Genomic DNA, 25,914 nt, shown 5'->3' on the forward strand with positions numbered 1-25,914 from the left:
ATTTTAGGATAAATATTTATTTTACAGGCAACTTTGTAATTATTTTAACCAGGTACAATAGCTATTAAATAGTTAAGAACTATTTAATAGTTACCTAGTTAAAATAATAACAAATTTACCTGTAAAATAAATCCTAACCTAAGTTACAAATAAACCTAACACTAGACTATCAATAAATTAATTAAATAAACTACCTACAATTACCTACAATTAACCTAACACTACACTATCAATAAATTAATTAAACACAATTCCTACAAATAAATACAATTAAATAAACTAGCTAAAGTACAAAAAATAAAAAAGAACTAAGTTACAAAAAATAAAAAAATATTTACAAACATAAGAAAAATATTACAACAATTTTAAACTAATTACACCTACTCTAAGCCCCCTAATAAAATAACAAAGCCCCCCAAAATAAAAAATTCCCTACCCTATTCTAAATTAAAAAAGTTACAAGCTCTTTTACCTTAACAGCCCTGAACATGGCCCTTTGCGGGGCATGCCCCAAGAAGTTCAGCTCTTTTGCCTGTAAAAGAATAAATACAATACCCCCCCCCCAACATTACAACCCACCACCCACATACCCCTAATCTAACCCAAACCCCCCTTAAATAAACCTAACACTAATCCCCTGAAGATCTTCCTACCTTGTCTTCACCATCCAGGTATCACCGATCCGTCCTGGCTCCAAGATCTTCATCCAACCCAAGCGGGGGTTGGCGATCCATAATCCGGTGCTGAAGAGGTCCAGAAGAGGCTCCAAAGTCTTCCTCCTATCCGGCAAGAAGAGGACATCCGGACCGGCAAACATCTTTTCCAAGCGGCATCTTCGATCTTCTTCCATCCGGTGCGGAGCGGGTCCATCTTGAAGCAGGCGACGCGGATCCATCCTCTTCTTCCGTTGTCTCCCGACTAATGACGGTTCCTTTAAGGGACGTCATCCAAGATGGCGTCCCTCGAATTCCGATTGGCTGATAGGATTCTATCAGCCAATCGGAATTAAGGTAGGAATATTCTGATTGGCTGATGGAATCAGCCAATCAGAATCAAGTTCAATCCTATTGGCTGATCCAATCAGCCAATCAGATTGAGCTCGCATTCTATTGAATGTTTTCACTAAAGATTGTGAAGATACAATGTCTACATTAAGGGATGCTACGAAAAATAGAAACAAGCTTAACAGTAATCTTTTTACAGAGGATGAGGTTTTTTTAGCATTATCAAAAATAAATGTTACAAAGGCAGTGGGTCCTGATAATATTCATCCAAGGGTTTTAAAAGAACTTCGATCAGTGCTAACTGTCCCATTAACTGATCTGTTTAACCAGTCACTATTAACAGGAGCTGTCCCAGATGATTGGAGAATAGCAAATGTAATACCTCTTCATAAAAAGGGCAGTAGAGAAGAATCTGGCAACTACAGGCCAGTTAGTTTAACTTCAGTAGTAGGGAAATTAATGGAAAGCCTCTTAAAAGAAAGAATTATGACTTACATAAAGACAAACAATTTAGAGGACCAAAATCAGCATGGTTTTACTTCAGGGAGATCATGTCAGACTAATCTAATTGACTTCTTTGATTATGTAACAAAAGTATTAGACAAGGGTGGAGCAGTTGATGTTGCATATCTAGATTTCAGCAAAGCATTTGACACCGTCCCACACAATAAACTAATTCACAAACTGTATCTCCTTGGTCTAGATTCAAAAATTGTGAACTGGGTGGAATGCTGGCTTAAGGACAGAAAACAAAGTGTCTTAGTAAATGGAGTTCATTCAGCAGAGGAGGCTGTTACTAGTGGTGTTCCTCAGGGGTCAGTTCTGGGGCCTGTTTTGTTTAACATATTTATCTGCGATATCAGCAAAGGGCTACAGGGGAAAGTATGTCTCTTTGCAGATGATACAAAAATTTGCAACAGAGTGGATGTTCCAGGGGGGTAGACAAAATGAGAAGTCATATACAACAATTGGAGGATTGGACAAACGACTGGGATTTAAAGTTTAACACAGCAAAGTGTAAAATAATGCATTTAGGGAAGAAAAATCCAAATGTTAATTACAGACTCAATGACACTTTACTGACTGTTACAGACGAGGAACAGGACTTGGGAATTATTATTTCAGATGATTTAAAACTTAGTAAACAATGTAGTAATGCAGCGAGTAAGGCTAGCAGAATGCTTGGATGTATTGGTAGAGGTATTTGCAGCAGAAATAGTAAGGTTCTTATGCCACTTTATAGATCATTAGTTAGGCCTCATCTTGTGTATTGTGTACAGTTCTGGAGGCCATATCTTCAAAAGGATATTAGCAAACTTGAATCTGTGCAAAGGAGGGCTACCAAAATGGTACATGGTCTAAAAAATAAAACTTACCAGGATAGGCTCAATGACCTAAATATGTATAGCTTAGAGGAGAGAAGGGAAAGAGGTGATATGATAGCAACTTTCAAGTACATTAAAGGGTTTAGTAAAACTGAGGCTGTGGGTATTTTACATAAAATGGAAAATTCAAGAACAAGGGGTCATGAGCTCAAGCTAAAGGGTAGTAGATTCAGGAGTAATTTGAGGAAGCACTTCTTTACAGAAAGAGTGATTGATTTATGGAATAAACCTCCTCAAGAGGTAGTAGCAACAAACACTGTGGGGGACTTTAAAAATGCATGGGACAAGCATAAGGCTATCCTACGAACTAGATAAGTTTATACTGTTAGGTAAGGTCGGGCAGACTTGCTGGGCCTATGGCTCTTATCTGTCGTCAATATCTATGTTTCTATGTTTATTAATGGCAACGGATTACACATACCATGATCGCAACAACATCTTCATATGATATTAGGTTAAGAGCATTCTTTGATTCCATTACTCCCTTTTATATATCAGCTCTATGTGTAATGTCTATAATGAATCATATTAAGATACATATACATGTCCATATATTGGCAACTTGTATTTGATTATACACCGCATATTGTTATAGAGCATTCGATTATGGAATAACGGAAGATAACATATACTATTCAGCAAATTTCCTTTTTTCTTGCAATATAATATTCACGCCGTTAATATAACTTTAGCACATTTGTATTCATGGTAAGATTCCCCGTTTGTAAACATGATCAGACAATAAACTCAACAGTATGATATGCTGTAATTCAACATACACACCTCCCTATGACTTTAGGACTTTAGTCCGTTTGGATTCGTTGACTGACTTATAAGATTCCGCCTTACATTTCAGGCCCATAATGGCGTCATGTATCAGGTGTAATGCTTCTCCACACCTGATTATGTCTTTGTCAGACATACCTTAGAACCAATTGCAAGGCAGCATGATATGTAGATAAAATGAAAAAGAAGAAGGCGCCACAATAGTGTGTATCAGTTTGACAATGACTCTGCACACGCACAGTATGAACCATACTTATGAGATAGACAGCACTTGATAAGTGCCACAAGAGCCTCCTGGACCATTAACAGCTGTCCAGATCGCTGTCCTCCCACAAAGACTGCAACTCTCCTGCTAAAATGAAAAAGAAGAGGGTGCCACAATAGTTTGTATCAGTTTGACAATGACTCTGCACACGCACAGTATAAACCGTACTTACGAGATAGTCAGCACTTGATAAGTGCCACAAGAGCCTCCTGGACCTTTAACAGCTGTCCAGATCGCTGAACTCCCGCAAAGACCGCAGCTCTCCTGCTGATGATAGTAATATGGATTCCCGTGTTTCTCGCCCCTCCAAGGGGCTAGCAAAACTGTAGTCTCAATTTATCAGCTGTTCGGCTGTATATAGGAATAAAGACAACTATATCCAAGTATCCTCCAATGTACAATTAAAAGTTTGTCAAGGCCGTGATGTATAATATTAAAAAGTAGATTTATTTAAAACAAATCAAATCAGTTCCACAACGCGTTTCCCGGTCACCAGGACCGCTTCATCAGGTGTATAAAATACCATTATACAATCACAGCTTTAAATGGCCCCAAACGGCGTCTAGTGCTGCTCAGGGCACATGCGTGAAAAAATGTATACGCCAAGCCAATCAGGTAAATGAAGTGTACCGGCTCAAGTGTGATTGGATCAAAAATAGGGGCTTGTCATTAAAAAACTTTCTGATGAGGCTTGGATGATAACCAATAAAAAAACCATATTATAAGGTTAAAATGCTTGCTACTAATATATCTTAAAACCCAAAACATCATATTGTGTAATAGTGATCCTACACACCATTACAGATGACTTATAAAAAATAATAATTTATGAATGTACTTTCTATAATCTGGTTGGATCAGATATAGAGATTGTCAACAAGTAAATGGAAATCACGGAACTATCATTAGCAGTAACCTGAAACCTCTTGGCATAACGATAGTTGTTATGGGCAAGTGTAAAATATCTTTTAGCTGAGTTACAATAATATATATAAAACAAGTACAATGAAAATAATTTTCATTAATTAAAATGACCGCATACAGCAAAAAAATGTCCTAACGATCCAATCCAAATATGAACAAAGTGGCTATTCACTTTACATTCACTTGTGCAAGACCAAGATTTTCTCATGCATTTACAAAAATTAATACAATGATTAAAAAATATATATCGAATAAATCAAACATAAAAAAATATATCTAAAATATGAAATATACACGTAAAAAATATAGAAAATACAAAATAATATATCTGTACAATTCATATATACATAAAATATATATAATGTAATATAATATATATCCCTAAATTATCATAATATAACAATGTATACTCCTAGTGTTAATAAAATATATTTTCCTAGAAAGTTCCCTAAACAACCCTCTCAAATACATCAAGTGAGAAAATTCTCAAGACTTCATTTTCCAAATCCAAAAAAGTTTCTCTTTGTCTCAGATGGATTAGTCTATTCCTACCCCATTTAGGAATAATATGTTCTATTTGAAAAATACTAAAGATATCGGTCTGGCCTTCATGGCAGCATACCCCATGTCTAGGCACACTATGGTTCATCAAGGAGTTCTTCACATTTCTGTTGTGCTCCCCCCATCTTTTTTTCAGGGGTCTGGAGGTTCTCCCTATATACTGTAAACAACCTTTACACTCCAATAAATAGGCTACAAAGCAGGAATCACAAGAAAAACAAGTGGTGATTTTGAATTCCTCCTTTGTAGAAAAGGACTTAAATTTGAACCTATCCCCTGTGGTATAGGCACACAGGCCACAATTTGATCGGTTACATCTATAAAATCCTTTTTTGCCTGATAGCCAATTACTCACTCTTAAAGGTGTATTTTTTCTATATTTGTTCATTACAACCTTACTAGGGGCTAATTTATTCTTTAAAGAAGGTGCTCTTTTGAATGTACAAACTGGATGTTCATCTATGAGATTTTTAAGAATGGAATCATTTTGATGTACCAATGCCTATGGAGTATTTTCTAAATCTTACCATGGTTGGTTGTGTATTTCGTTATAAACCTAAGGTTATTACTCTGACTATTCTTAGTCTTTGAATCCTGTTTGAGGGCATTGTTCTCATCAACTTTATTAAAAAATTCCGACCTATCCTTATTTCTGGCTTTCAGATAACCCTCCTCAACCAGTTCCTTAGGGTATTTTTTCTCAAGAAATCTAGATCTCAAGATTTCAGCTTGTTCATCAAATAAATCTAAACCCGTACAGTTTCTGCGTATTCTAGAAAATTGATTATAAGGTATATTTCTCTTCCAAGCTTTATAATGATTGCTTTTAAAATTGACATAGCTGTTGGTGTCTACTGTTTTAAAATAAGTTTTCATTGAAATACGACCTTCTCTGTCCCAATATAGTAACAAATCTAAAAAATCAATACTATCTAAACTTATTTTAGATGTAAAAGTCAGTCCCATGTTGTTCTGATTAAGTGACTCTATGAATTTCAAGGCTGATGATTCAGAACCATCCCAAATAAATAAAAGGTCATCTATGAAACGGCCATAGAACACCAGACTTGCCCCTAGGGGCGAGTTGTAAATATATTACTCTTCAAATAACCCCATAAATAATTTAGCGAAGCTAGGCGCTAATCTGGTGTCCATGGCCGTTCCCTTGATCTGTAAAAAGAATTGTTCTTGATACACAAAAGAATTGTGTTTTAACACTAATGAGATGGCCTCAAGCAAAAAAAGCCTTTGTTTCATAGGTAAGTATTGATCCGAGAAACACGGGAATCCGTATTACTATCATCAGCAGGAGAGCTGCGGTCTTTGCGGGAGTTCAGCAATCTGGACAGCTGTTAATGGTCCAGGAGGCTCTTGTGGCACTTATCAAGTGCTGTCTATCTCGTAAGTACGGTTCATACTGTGCGTGTGCAGAGTCATTGTCAAACTGATACACATTATTGTGGCACCATATTCTTTTTCATTTTAGCAGGAGAGTTGCGGTCTTTGCGGGAGGACAGCGATCTGGACAGCTGTTAATGGTCCAGGAGGCTCTTGTGGCACTTATCAAGTGCTGTCTATCTCGTAAGTACGGTTCATACTGTGCGTGTGCAGAGTCATTGTCAAACTGATACACACTATTGTGGTGCCTTCTTCATTTTCATTTTATCTACAGACCTGTTTTGCTTGAACTGCCTTCAAGCTTCTGGAAGAAGTATTGCAGCCGTGGGATTTATCGACCAGATACATTGTTTGTTGGACTCTAAGGTTTCTTTTACCCTGTATGGAGTTCTAATTTTTTCTATATATGTTGGTTTTGGTTTCTCTAAGGTTTCTTTTACCCTGTATGGAGTTCTAATTTTTTCTATATATGTTGGTTTTGGTTTTGTGTTTGTTTTTAGCACTGTGGACATTTTTTTTGGAGCCAGCACGTACAAAATTTGTGCACACTATTGGATATTTTCACATACTGTATAGGCGATACTTTTTATTATTTTATTAGCTTATTATATGGGTGAATCTAGTAGTTATATAGGCAAAAATATTAGGTATTAACTTTCCATTCATTATACTTGTCTATCTAATATTCACATCTAACACAGGAGTCGTTGTTTCGACATATGAGTAGTTCTCTTAGTGACACTATATGGTTCACTATTATTACAATCACTTATATTAGGCACATCTGACTATTATTCACACCAAGGCAGCATGATACCATATGGCTCCTATCACGTTCTGAGGGGGGGACTTAAATAACGTACACTAGCAGTGGCCCGCACCCCCTCTGAGGAAGTGTTTTTTGGAAATCGCGCGTCAGGGGTCCTAGGAGTAGCTCTGTCTCTCCTTGTTTCTTTTAACTTGCTTACCAAGGTCATGTAAAATCAGTATCTGTTACTCATTTATGTTAGTCTCAGCCTAGCAGCTATAAAATATAGGAGCAATTCTAAATCAGCCCTCGGATTGTAAGGGCTTAGTTTACCTTTGATAACAATTTACCGGCTGAATATATTAGTATATTACTTTAACAGACACATCGTTATTAACCCTTGGTTGAAGTGTTTTTAATTCAACTTATGCTAATGTATGAATGATTATTCCTAGTTATCTCAATAAAGATTATTAGTATGAATGTTATGGAATAATATCCTCTCTAATTTATATCAGTTTTGCAGAGTTTATTAATAATTATTTTCGCAGAGCCTACCTCTTTTTTACCAAATTGTATACTTTTTTACAATTAAGCTCTAGTTGTTATTTGTTCTCAGTTGGGGCATCTGTGACAGGTTTAATTCTTTTTAGTACAAATATTTTGACTGTGTAATTTACACCCTATTACAGAGAAAACATTTTTTTTCATAGAATTACCTGCCTAACATAAGTCTGCTCCCCCTACTAATTGTGTAACCTTAATGTGTTTCTGGCGAGCCTGAAGGCTCACCAGAAACACGGGGCATCAAGCTCCATTCGGAGCTTGATAAATGGGCCTCTATGTATCCAATTAGATTTTGCGCAGAGCTTAGTCGACCAAATAAATGTTGTTATGACCATGCTGTGGTCAGACCATGAGGTGTGTGATATTTTGGAATGTTTAATATTTGTCAAAAATGTCTGGTCACATAATATTCAGTCCAGTCGGGAATACGTCTGTTGGGGGTGGGAGAGAAAGGTAAAATATTTCTTGGTAGTGTGAACAGTCCTCCATGTGTCATGTAAAGTTAGAGCTTGTAAAAGCGTACAGTTGTTTTTAAGTTGAGAGGTATGAATGTACGATTTGCCTGTTGAGGTGTCAAGTGTAGGATCCATAGGGAAATTAAGATCTCCTTCTAGGATGAGTTGGCCTTTGGAGATGTCTAGGAGCACATTTGTTACTGAGCAAAATAATGAGGGGGTTGGTTTATTTGGGGCATAAATGTTGGCTATAGTTATGGGATTGCCATAATAGAGGCCTACTAGAATCATAATTCTGCCTTCTTTATCATTATATTACTGTATTTATTCAAAAGGGGTGTTTCGTTTAAATAAGATGCAAAACCCATTTTTTATGTGGTCCTGAGCTTATGTAGTGTCAGGCATAGTACCTAGTAACTAATTTGGGTTCATTAAATTTCCTAAAATGGGTTTCTTGTAGAAGAACGTCAATAACTCTATTATGGAAATGATGGTAAGCTATTGATCTTTTCTCTGCAGAGAGGAACCCTTTGACATTTTGGGTAGCTATATTTACTGGTCCGTCGTATATGTGGTGTTTCATTATGCTAGTATTGTAACAAAAAGCAGGTGTGTAATCAGCGGTATTGATATCTGGCTTGAGGTATCTATTTGGGTGGGGATTGGGGAGGATGTAGGGTTTGGTTTGTTAGATCAAGGGAATCAGGGAGAAGGAGATGTATATGAAGTGATTAGAGTAGTTAAATAGCACTTTATAAGATTGTAGAAAATGAATCTCCTTACTAATAGATGTGTTAGGGCCGAATGATCAATCTGATCCAAGTGTGTTTCATGCTGTATATGATGACAGCTACAATATTGAAAGTTGTAAACATTAACATATAGGGGCCCATTTATCAAGCTCTGTAAGGAGCTTGTGGGCCCGTGTTTCTGCTGAGTCTTCATATATATAACTTTTACTATATATTATTAAGAACTGGGGGTATACATACAATTTAAAAATAATATATAGTAAAAGTTATATTTTAATTTTCCTCATATATCTTTCTTTAACGTTCATGAGTGCTACATTTGTACTCTTCTATCAGTTCTCTACTGATTTTTTGTAAAATTTATGACCAGTACAAGCACCAATCCCTAATATATTATTATAAAAATTTAAAGGGGAACGTTTATTACTTACGAGTAGTGCCATTGTCTTTTCTTGTGATAATCCATAACCCTGTCTGCCTGCTCTGATGAGGCGGACAGGAATCGCTGGAAATCACCCCCCTGCTGGCAGCCCATTGGCCGTGAGTCTGCAGGGGGTGGCGTTGCACCTGCAGCTCACAAGAACTGCTGGAGCAATGCTGATTACGGAGAGTGTATTGCTCTTTGCATTCAGCGATGTCTGTCGGACCTGATCAGCAGTGTCAGATCAGGTCCGACAGACATATGATAAATAGGCCCCATTACGTTAGAAGAAATATCAAATATAACATAGCTAAACAGAAGGTAAAAGGAATGCTAGTTCTATAGCAGTTATGTAAGTTAGGGTAAATGGGAAACTGCTCTGTAAACTGAGAAAAGAAGGAGAGAAGAAACAAATGTATATGCAGGAGTTCCCAGGTAATTATTTTCTCTATTCATATATTCCTATTAGATAATTATTGCTTGTAATTAATCTTATCCTATGTTATGCATAAGAAAGGAAATGTAAAATCTGCTATTGCAAAACGTTAACTGGCATGAGAACAAAGGTTTTATCATATACCGTGATATAGAGTAAAACATATTTCTAACATTTAAATTAACTTTAATTGCTGGATATGTCATAACTGATTTATAGGGAAAAGAAAAAAAAGGCCTAATGTCCACAAAGGACTATTTAGTCTTCAGTCTGGGTAGCAAATAAACCAGTAAGGGATAGACCCTCAATATCTATTCAAACCTCATGCTAGGTCCTTTACTTGATCAGTCGGATAGAGCTGACTCCGCTTGTATTGTTTAGAGGAGAGTTTAGCTCCTGTTCTTCTTTGTGGCTTAGGAGCATCTAATATGGCAGTAGATTTAGGATTTTGTGTAGAAAGTTTGTTGTCTGGAGGTGGGATGTTTATTGCCTTGCAGAATTGGGAAATGTCCTGCACAGAACTGCATTCAAATTGTTTCTTATTTTTTGTTACTGTGACTGCTGTTGGGAATCCCCAACGGTAGGGAATTTTCAGTGAGCAAAGGTGGGAGATTAGAGCTGAGAAATCTTTCTCTGTTGGAGCATTCTTGCAGATAAATCTTGGAGTATCTGTATGCGAGAGCCTTGAAATGAGAAGGATTGATGTTTTCTAGCATATGTGTAGATCAGTTCCCTGTGTTGATAGTGCTGGAATTGCACAATAATATCTCTGGGAGGTTGGCCATCAGCCGGTTAGGGCAAAGTGAGAAGTTTGCCTTATCCAGAATGATTCCAGGAATATAGAGTCATTGGTTTTAACTAAATCAGAGAACATGTCCAGAAGATAAGTTTGGATGTCAGAGGTTTGGACTGATTCAGGTATACCTCTGAATCTGAGGTTACTTTGTCGCGACCGGTTCTCAATGTTGTCAATTTTATCTTCTAGATCATTTATATACTGATGTTGTAGGTGGGCCTTGGAATAAAGCTCTGCAATGTCCTGGGATATGATCACTTCATGTTCTTCCAGTGAATCGACCCTATTCCCCAGATCAGTAATATCCTTTTTTAGGTCAGCACATTCCTCCTTTATACATGTTTTGACTTGTTCTATAAGTGTCTCTATCACTTTATATGTGATAGGTTGTTCATTTACATGGTGAGGGGATGCTGGTGAAGAGCTTTGCCAATTTGTTTTTTGTTTTGAAAGTTTATCTGAATTGGCTTTTTTGTGTGTGACATTTTCAGGGCGGTAGATACCTTTTTTTTCAACAATTATGCAGCTTGAGATTAGTTAAACTTAGAGGTAATGGCAATAAACTTTTCAGCTTTAAGTATGCAGAAAAAAAGTCTCTAAAATGACATATTATTATATTATTATATGTGTGCTGTGTATTGGCACGCTCTATATTTAGTTACGTACCTTAGTAACCGTGTCATCCATTTCAACGACAAGAAGAGTAGAGTTTTTGCTTTCACAATCCTTTACACTGTCAGCCCAGGATTTTTCTGATTTTGAAAAGTATAAACATCTCTTATCAAATAGCCGCCAACCCTGAGGGCAATAACCTTAGGAAACATAAAAAGAATGTGTATAATCACACATGCTCAGTATTGCCTAAAGTTATTATGTGTAACATTTATATATATTTTCATAGTACTGAATTCTTAGATGTTAAGTCAAAATGAAACGTTACTAATTCAGATAAGTATGTTGTTTTTAAACATATTTAAATTAACTTTTATATGAAAATGTACTATGGTCTGTTGGTATCCTGTGATGACAAGAATATGTTCATATGCTCAGCTGCTGGTTGGTGGTTACACACATATACCTTTTGTCATTGTCTCACCTGATATACTCAGCTAGCTCCCAGTATTGCATTGCATTCTGGAGCTTAATTTAACTATGTGTTTAATCCTTGTGCAGGAGATAAACACAGCTATACTCAAGCAATAGTGCAATCATATAGTGCAGTATTTTATACCCATTAAAGGGAGATGTGAGAATACACAGAGGTATATACTCCTGTATAAGAAAACGTTACATGAGAACAGATTTAGCACAGTTAATATTATTAAAGGGACATTAATGTTAAAATTTAATTTTCATGATTCTAATTTACTTTTATTACCTAATTTACTTTGTTCTTTTGGTTTACTTTGTTGAAAAGCATATGTAGGTAGGCTCAGGAGCAGCAATGCACTACTGGGAGCTAGCTGCTGATTGGTGGTTGCTCATATATGTCTCTTTTCATTGTCTCACCTTGCATGCTAAGCTAGCTCCCAGTAGTGCATTGCTGCTCTGTAAAAGAAAGGCTACCTTTAAGCTAGTTATTTAGTATCAATGAGGAGACTTTACCTTCCTCAATTCTTTTTAATTCTTCTTCTTTGTCCCTCAGCGTCTGAGCAATACTTTCTTTTTCCTGCAGGATTTCCTCCTTTGTAGCCTGTAGATCGTGCAGACTCTGTGCTGCCTCTCTGGCTGTTTGCTGACACTGCAGTAAGGTTTTGCTGGTGTCACTGTGATTCTGCAGTACTTGCTCTAGTTCCTGATTGTTCCTGGTCAGTGTCACATCAGTGTCACCTAGTGTGCGCTCCATGCTCTGTATTCTGTCAGACAGTTTGTCTTTAATAGCAGACAACTGCTGTAATTCACTGGAGACCTTAACATCTAAAAGACAAAATATGGTCAGAAGCCTGTTGGTTATACACAGCGTTGTTTTGTTCACATCATTATATGTTACATTTTTTTATTCTGTTTATTAATCAGGTGGTCGATCACAATCTATCAGCTCAAAAGGCCACTTTTCGATTTGATGCGATCACAATGGCGTGTTTTTTGCAATTTCTGTAGCCGCTATCACATTTTCTGCTCCTTGCTAAAAGCCTTTTTTTTTTTTTAACTATGAGGCTGAAAAATTCTCGCAAATCACAATCCATTTTCAGGAGAGTTTTCCACAGAGGCTATTTGGAAACAGTCTATGATCTTGCACAAGTGCAAAACACTCTACAATGACCACAGGAGACATTGTAGAAATATAGTAATATGCATGGTATTGATTCCTTAAAGCTCTATTTATCACTTTTGTAGAGGCTGTATAAAGTGCACATGACACATATTTACATATGTATAGGTTCATATACATATGTAGATGTGTTGAGTATGTTATATCCTATGCAACTAACGGTATCTGCAGGAAAAGTCACATTAGGACAGCAACATCAACAAATGTTGTGCAGTAATCTCATTCTTTGTTTGACTCTACATCACAGTCTCTTTGTTGTAATTGCTACTTACAGTACAGTAATTTCATAGACAGCTTTAAAATGAGATCACACAATTGTGAATTCCAGGGAACCTATTCTAAACCATTCAAGCTTAACTGTTTCAACAGTGTTACAATATATTGTAAGAAGAATCATAAGTCCTTTCAATATAAACCCATAGGCCTCTAGTTATCAAGCCGTCAACCTCAAATACGCTGGAATTCCGCAGCGTATTTGTGGCGAGGCTGATTCGCCTAAGTTATCAAGCCCTGCTGCCCGGCAAAAGTAGAATATAGTGACGTAAGCTTCGATCCGCCGGACTCAGTCCGTCACACATTGATTCTTATGTCACTCCAGATGTTCCGAAAGCAAGTTCGGCACAATCTGACTACTTTTTGGAGTTATCAAAAAACTAGCAGGTACGCTCACCACTATTCCGGGCCAGCGTACCTGGTTTTCAATCCGCCGCCCTGGAGGTGGCGGATCCCATAGGAATCAATGGGAGTCTGACCATAGCGAAAGCTCATGTTCGCTGCTGCCCGACATCCCATTGATTCCTATGGGAAGTGTGTACACCTAACACCCTAACATGTACCCCGAGTCTAAACACCCCTAATCTGCCCCCCCCACACCGCCGCAACTAAATAAATGTATTACCCCCTAAACCGCCGCTCCCGGAGCCCACCGCCACTCTAATAAACTTATTAACCCCTAAACCGCCGCTCCCGGACCCCGCCGCCACCTACATAATACCTATTAACCCCTCTCCTGCCCCCCCTATACCGCCGCCACCTATAATAAATTTATTAACCCCTATCCTGCCGATCCCGTACCCCGCCACAACTAAATAAATTGTTTAACCCCTAAACCGCCGCTCCCGGACCCTGCCGCCACCTATATTAAACTTATTAACCCCTAATCTGCCCCCCCTACACCGTCGCCACCTATAATAAATTTATTAACATCTATCCTGCCCCCCCTATACCGCCGCATTCTATATTAAACTAATTAACCCCTAAACATAAGTCTAACACTAACCCTAACACCCCCCTAACTTAAATATTATTTTAATAAATCTAAATAAAAATTACTCTTATTAACTAAATTAATCCTATTTAAAACTAAATACTTACCTTTAAAATAAACCCTAAGATAGCTACAATATTACTAATAATTATATTGTAGCTATTTTAGGATTTATTTTTATTTTACAGGCAAATTTCAATTTATTTTAACTAGGCAAAATAGCTATTAACTAGTTATTAACTATTTAATAGCTACCTAGTTAAAATAAAGACAAATTTACCTGTAAAATAAAAGCTAACCTAAGTTACAATTACACCTAACACTACACTATCATTAACTAAATTATTCCTATTTAAAAATAAATACTTACCTGTAAAATAAACCCTAAGATAGCTTCAATGTAATTAATAATTACATTGTAGCTATTTTAGGATTTATATTTATTTTACAGGTAACTTTGTATTTATTTTAACTAGGTAGAATAGTTATTAAATAGTTATTAACTATTTAATAACTACCTAGCTAAAAGAAATACAAAATTACCTGTAAAATAAATCCTAACCTAAGGTAAAATTAAACCTAACACTACACTATCATTAAATAAATTAAATTAATTAACTACAAATACCTACAATTAAATACAATTAAATAATTTAAGCTAATTACACCTAATCTAAGCCCCCTAATAAAATAACAAAGCCCCCCAAAATAAAAAAAATGCCTACCCTATTCTAAATTACAAAAGTTAACAGCTCTATTACCTTTAGAAATTGGTGGGTTTAAGGTGCGCTAGGCCAAAGGATATCACACACCTCCCTTGATAGACAATATCCCTTCTATTGTCTAAAGTGCACAGTGATAGAAAGGAGGGGTGAGGGAGGGCGCTAAAAGCCAAAGATTAAGTAAAATATTTATTTTAAACATCTGTACATATTATCAAAAAATATCAAAGGGACGTCTCCCTTTAAACAGTTATGGGTATATAAAATGTTATATAACACAGATTGCTCTAGGTATCAAACAGGTATTTCTAAAAAACAGACTCCAATCTTAAAAAAAAAATTCTGATTCAAATATTATAAAATTATCCAACCACAAGATGTTAAAAAACCGTAGGAAATTGTAGTGTTAATGATCACTGTAAAAAATGCTTGTAGCAGATACACATAAAAAGAGAAACAATGTCTCTGGATATAAGATGAAAACTGTATCGTATTGTTGCTCCGTGAGAAGGGAGATACCGTCTCTATGTTTAAAAGTTCCTGTGGATAATATATAAGAGGCAGTGTATGTAGCTCAAATATAAAAATACCAAAGTGGACCAAACAGTCTCATATGTCCAAAGTTAATATTAAAAATGCCCATATATCTATATACAACAATATCGTTTCCTTAGGTTGCTGTTTTAGCAAAGCATATCTTTCTATTTTCCTTATGTGGGAGATTAGGCACTTCTTATGGATATACAGTACATTACCCTTGTCTCCTATTAGCGAGGTTGGATTCACTCGTTGCTCCGTATTTTTCCTCGAGCAGGTTGGATTGGAATTTTCCGGCGTCTGACGTCACCAAAGACGTTCCGGTTAGAGAGAGAGCCGATCCATCCGCTGTTCTTTAGCCGTATAGTGGAAATCCTCACATTGAGTCCTCACGATGAGTCCTGCACTTAGTGCTTATGCACGCAGGGTGGAAAAGGGGAAACTGTATTGGGTATAAGATAATTCTTCCAAACACAGAACTCAGGATAATGGCAGACAATAAAAGTTCTGATGCAATGAATAACCCGGGTTATAAAAAACAAATGATGAAAATGTAGATATATAAAGCAATGTATCACACTGTTTACACTGCCACACAGTCGACGCGTTTCACCCTTCTATGGGCTTTTTCAAAGAAAAATAATAGGAGACAAGGGTAATGTACTGTATATCCATAAGAAGTGCCTAATATCCCACATAAGGAAAATAGAAAGATATGCTTTGCTAAAACAGCAACCTAAGGAAACGATATTGTTGTATATAGATATATGGGCATTTTTAATATTAACTTTGGACATATGAGACTGTTTGGTCCACTTCGGTATTTTTATATTTGAGCTACATACACTGCCTCTTATATATTATCCACAGGAACTTTTAAACATAGAGACGGTATCTCCCTTCTCACGGAGCAACAATACGATACAGTTTTCATCTTATATCCAGAGACATTGTTTCTCTTTTTATGTGTATCTGCTACAAGCATTTTTTACAGTGATCATTAACACTACAATTTTCTGCAGTTTTTTAACATCTTGTGGTTGGATAATTTTATAATATTTGAATCAGAATTTTTTTTTTTAAGATTGGAGTCTGTTTTTTAGAAATACCTGTTTGATACCTAGAGCAATCTGTGTTATATAACATTTTATATACCCATAACTGTTTAAAGGGAGACGTCCCTTCGATATTTTTTGATAATATGTACAGATGTTTAAAATATATATTTTACTTAACCTTTAGTGTTGATATCTGTGGCTTTTAGCGCCCTCCCTCACCCCTCCTTTCTAGCTCTATTACCTTATCAGCCTTTAAAAGGGCCTTTTGCGAGGCATGCCCCAAAGTAATCAGCTCTTTTGCATGTACAAAAAAATACAACCCCCCCCCAACATTAAAACCCACCACCCACATACCCCTACTCTAACCCACCCAAACCCCCCTTAAAAAAACCTAACACTAACCCCCTGAAGATCATCCTACCTTTAGCCGTCTTCAGCCAGCCGACCACCGATGGAACAGAAGAGGACATCCGCAGAGGCCGAAGTCATCATCCAAGGGGCGCTGAAGAGGTCTTCCATCCGATAGAAGTCTTCATCCATGCGGCATCTTCAATCTTCATCCATCCGGAGCGGAGCGGAGCGGAGCGGAGCCTTCTTCAAATGAGCCAACGCGGAGCCATCATCTTCCAATGAGGCCTACCGACGAATGGATATTCCTTTAAGTGACGTCATCCAAGATGGCGTCCCTCGAATTCCGATTGGCTGATAGGATTCTATCAGTCAATCGGAATTAAGGTAGGAAAAATCTGATTGGCTGATGCAATCAGCCAATCAGATTCAAGTTCAATCCGATTGGCTGATCCAATCAGCCAATCAGATTGAGCTTGCATTCTATTGGCTGTTCCGATAAGCCAATAGAATGCGAGCTCAATCTGATTGGCTGATTGGATCAGCCAATCAGATTTTTCCTACCTTAATTCCGATTGGCTGATAGAATCCTATCAGCCAATCGGAATTCAAGGGACGCCATCTTGGATGACGTCACTTAAAGGAATATCCATTCGTCGGGTAGGCGTCGTTGGAAGAGGATGGCTCCGCGTTGGCTCGTTATTATTATTATTATTATCGGTTATTTGTAGAGCGCCAACAGATTCCGCAGCGCTCGTTTGAAGAAGGCTCCGCTCCGGATGGATGAAGATTGAAGACGCCACATGGATGAAGACTTCTATCGGATGGAAGACCTCTTCAGTGCCCCTTGGATGATGACTTCGGCCGCTGCGGATGTCCTCTTCTGTTCCATCGGTGGTCGGCTGGCTGAAGACGGCTAAAGGTAGGATGATCTTCAGGGGGTTAGTGTTAGGTTTTTTTTAGGGGGGTTTGGGTGGGTTAGAGTAGGGGTATGTGGGTGGTGGGTTTTAATGTTGGGGGGGGTTGTATTTGTTTGTACATGCAAAAGAGCTGATTACTTTGGGGCATGCCCCGCAAAAGACCCTTTTAAGGGCTGGTAAGGTAATAGAGCTGTTAACTTTAATTTTTTTTTTGGGGGGGCTTTGTTATTTTATTAGGGGGCTTAGATTAGGTGTAATTAGCTTAAAAATCTTGTAATATTTTTTTATTTTTTGTAACTTAGTTTTTTTTTTATTTTTTGTACTTTAGTTAGTTTATTTAATTGTATTTAATTGTAGGTATTTGTAGTTAATTAATTTAATTAATTTAATTTATTTAATGATAGTGTAGTGTTAGGTTTAATTTTAACTTAGGTTAGGATTTATTTTACAGGTAATTTTGTATTTCTTTTAGCTAGGTAGTTATTAAATAGTTAATAACTATTTAATAACTATTCTACCTAGTTAAAATAAATACAAAGTTACCTGTAAAATACATATAAATCTTAAAATAGCTACAATGTAATTATATATTACATTGCAGCTATCTTAGGGTTTATTTTACAGGTAAGTATTTATTTTTAAATAGGAATAATTTAGTTAATGACAGTGTAGTGTTAGGTGTAATTGTAACTTAGGTTAGTTTTTATTTTACAGGTAAATTTGTCTTTATTTTAACTAGGTAGCTATTAAATAGTTAATAACTATTTAATAGCTATTGTGCCTAGTTAAAATAAATTGAAATGTGCCTGTAAAATAAAAATAAATCCTAAAATAGCTACAATATAATTATTAGTAATATTGTAGCTATCTTAGGGTTTATTTTATAGGTAAGTATTTAGTTTTAAATAGGATTAATTTAGGCCTAGATTTGGAGTTTGGCGGTAGCCGTGAAAACCAGCGTTAGAGGCTCCTATTGCTGGTTTTAGGCTACCGCCGGTATTTGGAGTCAGTCAAAAAAGGGTCTAACGCTCACTTTTCAGCCGTGACTTTTCCATACCGCAGATCCCCTTACGTCAATTGCGTATCCTATCTTTTCAATGAGATCTTTCTAACTCCGGTATTTAGAGTCGTGGCTGAAGTGAGCGTTAGAAATCTAACGACCAAACTCCAGCCACAGAAAAAAGTTAGTAGTTAAGAGCTTTCTGGGCTAACGCCGGTTCATAAAGCTCTTAACTACTGTGCTCTAAAGTACATTAACACCCATAAACTACCTATGTACCCCTAAACTGAGGTCCCCCCACATCGCCGACACTCGATTCATTTTTTTATTTATTAACCCCTAACCTGCCCCCCACAACGTCGCAGCCAGCTACCTACAATAATTAACCCCTAATCTGCCGACCGCAAAGAGCCGCCACCTACATTATAGCTATGTACCCCTAATCTGCTGCCCCTAACACCGCCGACCCCTATATTATATTTATTAACCCCTAATCTGCCCCCCTCAACGTCGCCTCCACCTGCCTACACTTATTAACCCCTAATCTGCCGAGCGGACCGCACCGCTACTATAATAAAGTTATTAACCCGTAATCCGCCTCACTAACCCTATAATAAATAATATTAACCCCTAATCTGCCCTCCCTAACATCGCCGACACCTAACTTCAATTATTAACCCCTAATCTGCCGACCGGAGCTCACCGCTATTCTAATAAATGTATTAACCCCTAAAGCTAAGTCTAACCCTAACACTAACACCCCCCTAAATTAAATATAATTTTAATCTAACGAAATTAATTAACTCTTAATAAATAAATGATTCCTATTTAAAGCTAAATACTTACCTGTAAAATAAATCCTAATATAGCTACAATATTAATTATATTTATATTATAGCTATTTAAGGATTAATATTTATTTTACAGGTAACTTTGTATTTATTTTAACCAGGTACAATAGCTATTAAATAGTTAAGAACTATTTAATAGCTAAAATAGTTAAAATAATTACAAATTTACCTGTAAAATAAATCCTAACCTAAGTTACAATTAAACCTAACACTACACTATCAATAAATAAATTAAATAAAATACCTACAATTACCTACAATTAAACCTAACACTACACTATCAATAAATTAATTAAATACAATTCCTACAAATAAATACAAGTAAATAAACTAACTAAAGTACAAAAAATAAAAAAGAACTAAGTTACAAAAAATAAAAAAATATTTACAAACATTAGAAATATATTACAACAATTTTAAACTAATTACACCTACTCTAAGCCCCCTAATAAAATAACAAAGCCCCCCAAAATAAAAAAAATGCCCTACCCTATTCTAAATTACTAAAGTTCAAAGCTCTTTTACCTTACCAGCCCTGAACAGGGCCCTTTGCGGGGCATGCCCCAAGAAGTTCAGCTCTTTTGCTTGTAAAAAAAAACATACAATACCCCCCCCAACATTACAACCCACCACCCACATACCCCTAATCTAACCCAAACCCCCCTTAAATAAACCTAACACTAAGCCCCTGAAGATCTCCCTACCTTGAGTCGTCTTCACCCAGCCGAGCCAAATTGTTCATCAAAGCGGACCAAGAAGAGGTCCTCCATCCGGTAGAAGTCTTCATCCAAGCGGTGCAGAAGAGGTCTTCCATCCGATTGAAGTCTTCATCCAAGCGGCATCTTCTATCGTCATCCATCCGGAGCGGAGCGGCAGCATCCTGAAGACCTCCGACGCGGAACATCCATCCTGGCCGATGAATGAACGACGAATGATGGTTCCTTTAAATGACGTCATCCAAGATGGCGTCCCTCGAATTCCGATTGGCTGATAGGATTCTATCAGCCAATCGGAATTAAGGTAGGAATATTCTGATTGGCTGATGGAATCAGCCAATCAGAATCAAGTTCAATCCGATTGGCTGATCCAATCAGCCAATCAGATTGAGCTCGCATTCTATTGGCTGTTCCGATCAGCCAATAGAATGCGAGCTCAATCTGATTGGCTGATCGGATCAGCCAATCGGATTGAACTTGATTCTGATTGGCTGATTCCATCAGCCAATCAGAATATTCCTACCTTAATTCCGATTGGCTGATAGAATCCTATCAGCCAATCGGAATTCGAGGGACGCCATCTTGGATGACGTCATTTAAAGGAACCGTCATTCGTCGTCTAGTCGTCGGAGAAGAAGGATGGATCGCGCGATGGAGGTCTTCAAGATGGAGCCGATTCTCATCGGATGAAGATAGAAGATGCCGCTTGGAAGATGATGGTTGCCGGTCCGGATCTACTCTTCTTCCTGGATAGGATGAAGACTTTGGACCCTCTTCTGGACTTCTTCAGCCGTCGGATGATGGATGTCTAGCCCCCGCTTGGGCTTGGATGAAGATTTTGGAGCCAGGACGGATCGGTGATACCTGGTGAGGTGAAAATAAGGTAGGAAGATCTTCAGGGGCTTAGTGTTAGGTTTATTTAAGGGGGGTTTGGGTTAGATTAGGGGTATGTGGGTGGTGGGTTGTAATGTTGGGGGGGGGGTAGTATTTTTCTTTTACAGGCAAAAGAGCTGAATTCTTTGGGGCATGCCCCGCAAAGGGCCCTGTTAAGGGCTGGTAAGGTAAAAGAGCTTTGAACTTTAGTAATTTAGAATAGGGTAGGGCATTTTTTTATTTTGGGGGGCTTTGTTATTTTATTAGGGGGCTTAGAGTAGGTGTAATTAGTTTAAAATTGTTGTAATATTTTTCTAATGTTTGTAGATATTTTTTTATTTTTTGTAACTTAGTTCTTTTTTATTTTTTGTACTTTAGTTAGTTTATTTCATTGTATTTATTTGTAGATATTGTATTTAATTCATTTATTGATAGTGTAGTGTTAGTTTTAATTGTAGGTAATTGTAGGTATTTTATTTAATTTATTTATTGATAGTGTAGTGTTAGGTTTAATTGTAACTTAGGTTAAGATTTATTTTACAGGTAATTTTGTTATGATTTTAACTAGGTAACAATTAAATAGTTCTTAACTATTTAATAGCTATTGTACCTGGTTAAAATAATTACAAAGTTGCCTGTAAAATAAATATTAATCCTAAAATAGCTGCAATGTAATTATTCATTATATTGTAGCTATATTAGGGTTTATTTTACAGGTAAGTATTTAGCTTTAAATAGGAATAAGTTATTTAATAAGAGTTAATTAATTTCGTTAGATTTAAATTATATTTAATTTAGGGGGGTGTTAGTGTTAGGGTTAGACTTAGCTTTAGGGGTTAATACATTTATTAGAATAGCGGTGAGCTCCAGTCGGCAGATTAGGGGTTAATGTTTGAAGTTAGGTGTCGCCGATGTTAGGGAGGGCAGATTAGGGGTTAATACTATTTATTATAGGGTTAGTGAGGCGGATTAGGGGTTAATAACTTTATTATAATAGCGGTGCGGTCCGGTCGGCAGATTAGGGGTTAATAAGTGTAGGCAGGTGGAGGCGACGTTGTGGGGGGCAGATTAGGGGTTAATAAATATAATATAGGGGTCGGCGGTGTTAGGGGCAGCAGATTAGGGGTACATAGGGATAATGTAAGTAGCGGCGGTTTACGGAGCAGCAGATTAGGGGGTTAATAAGTGTAAGGTTAGGGGTGTTTAGACTCGGGGTACATGTTAGGGTGTTAGGTGCAGACGTAGGAAGTGTTTCCCCATAGCAAACAATGGGGCTGCGTTAGGAGCTGAACGCGGCTTTTTTGCAGGTGTTAGGTTTTTTTTCAGCTCAAACAGCCCCATTGTTTCCTATGGGGGAATCGTGCACGAGCACGTTTTTGAGGCTGGCCGCGTCCGTAAGCAACTCTGGTATCGAGAGTTGAAGTTGCGTTAAATATGCTCTACGCTCCTTTTTTGGAGCCTAACGCAGCCATTCTGTGGACTCTCAATACCAGAGTTATTTTAAAGGTGCGGCCAGAAAAAAGCCAGCGTTAGCTACGCGGGTCGTTACCGACAAAACTCTAAATCTAGCCGTTAGTTAATAAGAGTAATTTTTATTTAGATTTATTAAATTAATATTTAAGATAGGGGGGTGTTAGGGTTAGTGTTAGGTTTAGGGGTTAATAATTTTATTATAGGTTGCGGCGGTATAGGGGGGGCAGGATAGGGGTTAATAAATGTATTATAGGTGGCAACGGTGTAGGGGGGGGGCAGATTAGGGGTTAGTTAGATAAATAAAGGTGGTGGCGGGGTCCGGGAGCGGCGGTTTAGGGGTTAAACAATTTATTTAGTTGCGGCGAGGTCCGGGATCCGCAGGATAGGGGTTAATAAATGTATTATAGGTGGCGGCGGTATAGGGGGGGCAGGATAGGGGTTAATAGGTATTATGTAGGTGGAGGCGGGATCCGGGAGCGGCGGTTTAGGGGTTAATACATTTATTATAGTTGCGGCGGGGTCCGGGAATGGCGGTTTAGGGGTTAGGTCCGGGAATGGCGGTTTAGGGGTTAATACATTTATTATAGTTGCGGCGGGGTCTAGGAGCGGCGGTTTAGGGGTAATAACTTTAATGAGTTGCGGGGGGCTCCAGGGGCGCCGGTATAGGGGGTAGAACAGTATAGTATAGTGTGAGTGCTTAGTGACAGGGGTATTAATAAAGCTGTAGAAAAGCTGAAAAGCAGCGAGATCGATGTGTGATAACTATCACAGTCCACTGCTCATCGCCCCGTACTTGGTGCGCGGCTTTTGGACAGCTTTTTTAATAACTTTGGTGAGCGTATTCAGGTCCGTGGCGGCGATGTGAGGCGAGCTTAGGTGGGCGTATTGGGGCCGGCAATGGCAGGTAAGTAGACACGTTGATAACTAGAGGCCATAGTCTCAATCTTGATCATGTCAAAATGGAAACAGTGCTTTTTGCAACCATTAAAAATACATATTGTAAAAAACAATGTGTCAAAGAAAAGATCAAATGTGACAATATAGCAATTTAGCAACTGTGCCCAATATGCCCATCATGACAACATACAAATTAGATTCAGATGGTTTAGTAGTGGTGAGGATGGTTCCTTTAGAAGTCATTTAAAACTCATTATGAAGACGCTTGTAATGTTAGTGACAATTACTATAGGTGAGTGTGATCTAGAATCAAACATTGAAAGAAAGTCCTTGCTACATACTATTAGTAAATGTTGGGGTCCTGATATGACTTTTTTAAGTCTGCCCATCATACCAAGAACCAAGATACAGATTATAAATCACTGTTTAGGATGGATTCAGATTGCAATAGGTTAAGTTATGGTAAACTTTATGTGTCTGAAAATCAGGTCCGGAATCTAAATTATATTTTACTGGGACTTTAACTGATCACTTCTGATGAAGATGCTCTTTAACTTACTTTTTAATATAACCGTGCCATTCTAATACCCACACCCCCGCCTCCTACTTCAAAAGTAATAATTTTTGTGAGCCTACGGTTTGGAATTGTTCTTCAGTCATTACTCAAGCCATATAACACTTTTTATTGTAGCTAAAGTGCCGATTAGAGAATAGTTCAAAGCATTAGCTGACAAAAAATATGAGTTTTGAAGTGGCCGGCCGGAGTGCGAGGTATTAAAATGGCACGGCATATTAAAAAGTAACAGTTACGGGGGGCGGAGCCGGACGCTGCTAAGATGGCAGCATAAACCCATAGCTCCGTAAGCCAGCATGCCTATAATTAGATATAACACTTGAATTCATTATATGATCCAGCTGGGACCATGAGCCAACAACCTGGAGGTACCAAATACAAGCCGAGAGTACTTAATTAGGCTGTCACGGGCAAGAGCGGCACAGCATGAGAGCAGCAGGAAGCCGCCATTAGAGAGCGGATGAACGGAGTAGAAGCCTGCAATAGCTCTGAGCCTGAAAGCAAACAGTAAAGGTCAGTGCCACTCAGAGTACCTAACAAGCGGAGTAAAATCACGCCCCATGAGAGCTGAGGGAAACGACCCTGCGTGGCGGTAAAGTAAGGACCAAACGGTGGAACTAAACTGCACCGGGAGTTACAAGCGATGTGCATGAGAAAGTAAGTGCGACACTAATACTGGGGAAGACGGACACAGAGCAAGAGAAAGCGGTATATACCCGCTGGGGAGCAGAAGATTTTTACATTAACCCTGGCTGAGACAACATAGATTAAAGGAGGTTGAAGAGTTAGCAAGGCAGACACGGACATTTGGGCTGTAAAATTTGTGACACAGCAGCATTTACACCGCTGTGTATAAGGGAGTGAGTGGGAGGAAAAGGCCTAGTTGTCATACCCCTATAAAAGGAGAGAGGAAAAACAGCAGACTCTGACATTAGAGGCCACAGAGGTGGGACACATTCAGATTGTTGCTAACCTTAAAGACTGTGAAACCATACCATATAAAGGGGAGAAATACATGTGGAAGCACACATAGAACGCTAAAAAGCTGTGCACACTTTGAGGGACAACAACCAGGGAATATACATAAGTGAAACTGTGATTTTATTTGTGTGATCACCACATGTCTCAGCAGTAAAGGACACAAAACAAGTGGACACTGCACTAGAAGCACTCACAATGGCGTCCAGAAAACTATTGAAACCTTTAAAACCAAATAAATCAGGCCAAATGAAAAGTGCTACAGTGGAATCCTTCTTTAATCACACAAGCCAGCACTCTACTGCCACAGAACAAGAATCTATGGAAGCATTCTCACCAATCTCACAGTCACCCAACAAACATAACAAAGGGTCAGACTCCCTCTCACAGATCCCTACATCCTTGTTGTCATCACTGGCCTCAAAGCAGGACATAGCAGAAATTGTGAGGACTTGCATGAGAGAGGAGATGGCAGATTTAAAACAGGAAATGCATACCATAGGGTTCCGTGTAGACACTTTAGAGGATTATACAAACAATATACAAGAAGAAGTACACCAAATTCAAGAAACCTCAGCCACTCAAACAGATCTGATAGAAGCTCTTCAAGACAAGATTGAAGATCTTGAAAATAGAGGGCGCAGGAAAAATCTGCGAATACGAGGAATTCCGGAATCAGTACTCCCCAAGGATTTACCAACTTATCTACCAGCACTATTTGCTCATCTCAGAGGTGAAACATCCTCCATGGAAATAAATTGGGACAGAGCACACAGAGCCCTGAGGCCCAGGCCACCGGATAAAGCTCCACCCAGGGACATCATAATAAAATTTAAACAATTTAGAGAAAAAGAAGAACTTTTCAACCTATCCCGTAGAAACCAACCAGTTAAGTTCAGGGGCAATGTTCTCCAGTTCTACACTGATCTT

The 25,914-nt window shown here is 38.0% G+C and overlaps 1 protein-coding gene across 1 annotated transcript in view; it reads right to left on the reverse strand.

The window, feature by feature from the left end:
• LOC128648364 (B-cell differentiation antigen CD72) overlaps positions 1-25,914 on the reverse strand; it is a 318,955-nt gene that overhangs the window by 138,730 nt on the left and 154,311 nt on the right. Inside the window, exons 4-5 of the mRNA XM_053700961.1 lie at positions 12,104-12,415; positions 11,165-11,310 (exon numbers count right to left, since the gene is read on the reverse strand). Of these exons, the coding sequence (XP_053556936.1) occupies positions 11,165-11,310; positions 12,104-12,415 (458 nt within the window). The remainder of the gene's footprint in view (positions 1-11,164; positions 11,311-12,103; positions 12,416-25,914) is intronic.

This window comes from Bombina bombina, chromosome 2 (genome assembly GCF_027579735.1).
Source record: "Bombina bombina isolate aBomBom1 chromosome 2, aBomBom1.pri, whole genome shotgun sequence".
In the NCBI taxonomy this organism is placed as follows: domain Eukaryota; kingdom Metazoa; phylum Chordata; class Amphibia; order Anura; family Bombinatoridae; genus Bombina; species Bombina bombina.